At 38.2% G+C, this 6000-nt stretch overlaps 1 protein-coding gene across 8 annotated transcripts; it reads left to right on the top strand.

The window, feature by feature from the left end:
- The first annotated feature begins 699 nt into the window (after window positions 1-699).
- On the top strand, window positions 700-5109 carry LOC125193663 (Pentatricopeptide repeat (PPR) superfamily protein). 8 transcript variants are annotated; one of them, XM_089057456.1, is made up of 6 exons: window positions 700-842; window positions 995-3218; window positions 3304-3380; window positions 4030-4370; window positions 4445-4540; window positions 4667-5109. In XM_089057456.1, exon 2 carries the CDS (start codon window positions 1078-1080, stop codon window positions 3160-3162), a length of 2085 nt encoding a protein of 694 aa, XP_088913582.1. In that variant the 5' UTR covers window positions 700-842; window positions 995-1077; the 3' UTR covers window positions 3163-3218; window positions 3304-3380; window positions 4030-4370; window positions 4445-4540; window positions 4667-5109. The 8 variants fall into 8 exon arrangements, with proteins under 8 accessions (XP_088913582.1, XP_088913579.1, XP_088913585.1 ...); XM_089057453.1 differs by having other exon boundaries at window positions 4445-4573; XM_089057459.1 differs by having other exon boundaries at window positions 3304-3319; window positions 4052-4370; window positions 4445-5109.
- The last annotated feature ends 891 nt before the right edge of the window (window positions 5110-6000 follow it).

The raw sequence follows: 6000 nt of genomic DNA, 5'->3' as shown, positions 1-6000 counted from the left end.
GCGAGGTGGTTGAGTATAGGTTTATACTTGACGCCCAAAACAGCCTTCGTGAAGAAACCGATCCGGAAGCCCGACAGAGGACTAAGAATATGATCAAGAATTTGGCGCAGAGGTTGAATTTAGATGGCTAGTTTGGTTTTTTTTTTTTTTAGTATTTTAGTTTTAATGTAGTTTTTTTTTAAATCTAAGTATGATGTAGTTCCACTTTTCTATTAAGTAATGTAGTTTTTTTTTTTTTTTTTTTGCATTTGTGGTGTTTGAAATAATATATTTTGATAATTTATAGTAATTAAAAACAAATTAAAAAAAATAATGATTTAAAATTGAAATGAAAAGTGGATAAGGGATGGGGCATGCACTAGGGCTCCACCATTACAGAAAGATAGGGCATGCTGACGTGGCAACCACTAGGACTCTCACTAGGGCTTCCACTAGGGCATCCATCGTGGATGCCCTAATTGTGAGACTAAAGTCACATTCACCTTATTCATTCCTATATTTTATTGGAAAATTAATGAGTCACTCCTATATTTTATTGGAAAATTAATGAGTCACTTAGCCATTCAATATAAAAAATATTAGCGATTGTATGGTTACATAAGCTGTCAATAATTTATGGTTTCTAACTCCCAACGTCATTAAGTGCAGATGTTTATTTTACTATGAAGATTATATATTGAGTTTTAATAATTTGAATTTTGAGATATAAAAATATAAGTACACTAATAGAATCCCTCGACGCATCGTCGCCAGCGCTCCTCTGGAATAATTCTCTCGTCGCCGGCGCTGAATATTTGGGACCTGAATATCCATATCATACCTTGCTCAATATCGATTTCGAGGTTCGTTTCCTACTCCACCAACACCGCCACCATCGTTCCAAAATTGGCAAAACCTCAATTGATTATCAGCAATGTTTCATCAAATTTGTTCGGTTTCCACATGTAAATTGTTTGATTTTAATTACAAATTGTTCTATGCTTCCCAACACTAGGGCTCCTGTGATTGTAAATTGTCATCTGCCCTTATGCCATAACTATAGAGGTAAAGAGCAGCTCCCACTTCTCTGTCGTGGTCATGGCACTGCTGCCCCAGCACCTGACCCCAAAACACCTCCTTCAGCTCCTCAAATCGGACAAGAATCTCAGCTCTGCACTCACCCTGTTCAACTCAGCCACTTCCCATCCTAACTACGCACATTCCCCCGCCGTCTTCCACCACATCCTCCGCCGTCTCTCCGCCTCCAAGGACCCCAAATTCCTCCCCAACATTCCCCGCATCGTCGACCTCATTCGCCTCCAGCAATGCCCTTGCACCGAAGACACGGTACTGGCCGTGCTCAAGATCTATTCGAGAAATCAAATGTTGGAGCGGGCTGTAGAGATTTTCGATAAAATGAAGGAGGTTTTTGGCTGTGAGCCCGGGGTGAGGTCTTATAATAGCTTGATTAATGCGTTTCTGGTTTCGAATCAACTGAGCAAGGCGGAGTTGTTGTTTAGAAATTTTAGGATTATGAATGTATCTCCTAATTTGGAAACTTTTAATATATTGCTCAAAATAGCTTGTAGAAAGAGAGAATTCGACAAGGCGAGAGAGCTGATCGGTGTCATGTGGGAGAGGGATTTGGTTCCGGACGTTTGTAGTTATGGTACTCTCATCAATGGGCTCTCGAAAAGTGGGGATGTTTATGAGGCTCTGAAAGTGTTTGATGAAATGGTTGAAAGAGGTCTGAAGCCTGATATTATGTGTTATAACATGCTAATCGACGGGTTTTTGAAAATAGGAGATTACGACGGCTATAAAGGGATTTGGGAGAGATTAAGTAAGGATTCATTGGTTTATCCAAGTGTTGTTACATACAATGTCGTGATCAGTGGTTTGTGTAAGTGTGGGAGGTTCGGAGAGGGCGTGGAGCTGTGGAAAAGGATGAGACAGAATGAACGGAAAATGGATTTATACACGTACAGTGCTTTGATTCATGGGATGTGTGAAACTGGGGATATTGATGGGGCTGAGAGGGTTTATAAAGAGATGGCTGAGAGTAAGATATCACCCGATTCTATTGTATATAATGCAATGCTGAACGGCTATTTGAAGGCTGGGAGAGTTGATGACTGTTTGAGGTTGTGGGAGTTGATGGGGAAGGAGGGTACGCGAAGTGTTGCTAGTTTTAATATATTGATGAAAGGGCTATTTGATCATGGTGACATAGGCAAAGCATCCTCTGTATGGGAGCTCATGCAGGAGAGTGGTGTTGCTGCTGATTCCACAACTCATGGTATTTTAGTCCATGGGCTGTGTGACAATGGATACAGCAGCTATGGTTTACATGCATTGAAGACTGCTGAGGGGAAAGGAGATGCTCTAGATTGCTTTGCTTATTCAGCAATGATCAACAGGTTATGTAAAGAAGGAAAAATTGATGAAGCAGCTTCTGTGCTGAATGACATGGTTAAAACTGGCCTTGTGCCGAATGCTCATGTTTACAATGCTCTGATCAATGGTCTTGTAGGTACTTCTAAGATTGAGGATGCAATTAGGTTGTACCATGAGATGGGAAAGGCACATTGTTCCCCCACTGTTGTTACCTACAATACTCTTATAAATGGGATGTGCAAGGCTGAAAGGTTTGGTGAAGCGTATGACCTTGTGAAAGAAATGCTGGAGGCTGGATGGCAGCCAGGTGTTATCACTATTAGCATATTGATAAAAGGTCTCTGTTTAAGACATAAGGAAGACATGGCTCTTAATCTATGGAACCAAGGTATTAGCAAAGGTCTTAAACCTGATGTACAGATGCACAATATTTTGATTCACGGCCTCTGTGCTGCCGGCAAAACTCAACTTGCTCTGTCATTATACTTGGACATGGGTCATTTCAATTGTGCACCAAACCTTGTTACCCACAATACTCTTATGGAAGGTTTTTATAAAGAGGGTGACCTAAGAAACGCTACTGTAATCTGGGCTCGCATCTTAAGAAATGGTCTACAGCCAGATGTCATTTCTTATAACATTGCACTTAAAGGTCTTTCTTCTTGCTGTAGAGTATCAGATGCCATTTTGTTCTTACACAATGCTTTGGCTAACAAAATTGTTCCAACTATAATTACGTGGAACATACTTGTTAGAGCTGTTATTCAATTTGCAGATCCAAAATAATTTGGTTCATGAAACGACTGACAGTGCAGATGACATGATTGCTGAGATTTAGTGAGGTATCACTTGTCTGCTTCGGTTTGTATCTTTAAACCAATCTAGTTTTGCAGAATATATTATAGTTCTGCTTCCTTGTGTTTTCAGGAACGGGGGATGCAGGGTAAGATAATTTTCCCTTGCTGTAAGACTACGAGAAGAGCATATTGCAGTATTAAAGCAATGTATGTTGACTCCAGATCTATATTACCCCTTACTGTCCTAACACTATAGAGTCATTAATTCTAAACAAGGCAGTCTTTTGGAGTTTGGAACATGTTGCCTTATTTTGCTGCTTTTTGTGCTGATTCTTGCTAGCTAGCTAGGAGAATCATGGAATTTCTTTTAGTAGGAATGTTAGAATGAATTCCTTATGAAATTGCTATTTTTCATGTGTGAATTGCTATTCCCTTAGCAAATTGCTATTCTTCATCTTCGTTTTTTGCTCTTATTTCTGCTATTTCTTTCCCTTCCTTCAGCAGAAACTGTATAAATAGGTAGTAGTAGAAGAAGTTCAATATACAGCATAAACAGCATGTTTAGCCTGATATATCAGCCACATATAGTATTGTTTTATTGGGAGTTATGAGTCATGCTACATTTGGTTAGAGTTATCAATTATGATAAGTATAGACTTATAGTTAACGTAAAGTAAATTTAAGATTGAATGTAACCTGGTGATTCTGGGAATTGGTCGGGCAAGAAAGTTGGAATAAATTCCCTTAGCAAACTGGTATTTTTTAGTTATTTCTTTCTATCCCTTCAGTATACAGTTGTTGGTAGAAATCAAATACAACATCAACATGGCTTTGGTGATGATGATTTTTTTATCAGGAACTTTGGATTGATGCAACAGCAAGTTCAACCTGATCACCTGATGTATCAGCCCCGAATAGTAATATTGTATTTGGAGTTATAATCCATGCAACAAGTACAGTCTTCCAGTATATTCCCTGAGAACTATGTATACAATTTCTGTCATGCTCCTTCACATCATTCCTTCTGGATTTGGCATTCGAAGTATTCCACCATTTTTTGACTCTCCTCAATCTCCACCTTGCTGAGCTCCATGGGCTCCTGAAATGCTTGCATTCGACATTTTATGTCCCATTATCTGCTCGAGAAAATAAATATACCTGGTTATTACCAAACCTGAAACTAATGCTTCCTTACAGGTGAGATTGCATGTCAACATCATTTTAATTCTTTTTTATCCCAGATTCCAACCATTCTGCTGCTTGAATTGTAGAATGAAATTATATCAAGGAAAAGGAAAAGATTGCATGAAGCAACAAAAAAAAAAATCCACTGACAATCTTCTAGCAATGGGTTTCGACAGACATCAGTATACCTAAACTGCAGAAGTTTTATCGATATTGTTTGTCTATTGTTCTTCTTTCTCATTTATTTGCAAGTTGCTCTAATAGTATTCCCATGCTTATTTATTTACAAATTCTCCTGCTGTTATCAGTGGAAGCAGCTCTTCGTAGGTGGCGTAGGAGCAGACCACCAAGTTGGAGTATCAACTACTGAAGAAAGGGGCGGCAAAGTTAGCGTAGGTGCAGGCCACAAAGTTGGAGGGTCATCTGAGTCAAACCGAGCCCATGGAAGAGCGGGACGTAGAGATGGAGGATGAGCTGACTAGGGAGTTGGGAGCTGCAGACGCTTACGCAGACTATGATATTGAAGTCACAAAAGAAGGTGAAGCCATTTAATGAGTATTTAGCACTGATCAGCTCTGCAGAGAATGCTAGAAAGAGCCATCTTCCACAGTTTATCGCCTTGATTTATTTCCTTTTGTACAGTTAATTCTGTTATTATCCTAGTCTACCTTAGGTTTTTCGAATTGATAAATGACATCTCTCTGATGTTGGTTGGTTATGCTGGTAAACTAAGTCAGTCATTTCAATTAAAGCCTACTACTCCCTCCGTCCCCTAAATATTATCCCACTTTGACCTGGCATAGGTCTTAAGAAATGTAATAAAAAGTGGATTGAAAAAGTTAGTAGAATGTGAGTCATACTTTTATATATTAACAAGCCTTTCTTGATAATACATACGCCACTCTGCAAAATAATTCTTAGAAAGTCACTCTGCAAAATTTCTTGGAAAGACGCGATCCTTTCTCGATAATACATATGCATTCATATATACACCCGAATTGTGGCGGTACAATGCATGACACTCATTTTCCCGCCAAAAACTATGCCACATGACATTCCAAAAAACCATCTCTTTATATATTGATAGATTTTATAATAAAATATGAGTAGGAATGAGTTAATGAAATATAAGATCCTCTATAAAAAAATGATAAAAAGAGAAATGAGACGAATTTTATGGGACCAACGGAAATAGAAAAATGAGACAAACTTTCAAGGATGGAGAAAGTATTATTTTAATCTCTTGTTTCTTCCAAAGTTGAACGAGCTAAGCTTTTTTTAGGCTAAATATTTATTTTGAGATTTAACTCATTTACACTAACACTCATACCTAGTGTATCGAATCTCCGAGAGTAGTAGTTGAAGGAGAAACGTCTCGGCAATTGAAAATTAACAAGATGGCAAAATAAAAAATTAAGTAGCTTGAGAATTTGCCTTCACTTTTATCTTAATACTTAGTTACCAAAAATTAAATTTCAAGAACAACATTTATTGGTACGCACTACTAGGGGAGTGTTATATTGCTAACTCATAACTTAATTGCTAACTACAACTAAATAATAGCCATTAGATATTCAAATTAAGGGCTTAGATCATTAATCCCTAAATGTCAATACGATCAACGAAAAACGTCAATAAAGCC

This window comes from Salvia hispanica, chromosome 4 (genome assembly GCF_029641045.1).
Source record: "Salvia hispanica isolate PSC_SH4W2 chromosome 4, Shi_PSC_v1, whole genome shotgun sequence".
Classification (NCBI taxonomy): domain Eukaryota; kingdom Viridiplantae; phylum Streptophyta; class Magnoliopsida; order Lamiales; family Lamiaceae; genus Salvia; species Salvia hispanica.
This window is presented reverse-complemented; position numbering and strand designations above follow the sequence as displayed.

Coding starts and splice junctions, on each gene's coding strand:
- LOC125193663 (XM_089057459.1), top strand. CDS start 1,078: ATGGCACTGCTGCCCCAGCACCTGACCCCAAAACACCTCCTTCAGCTC.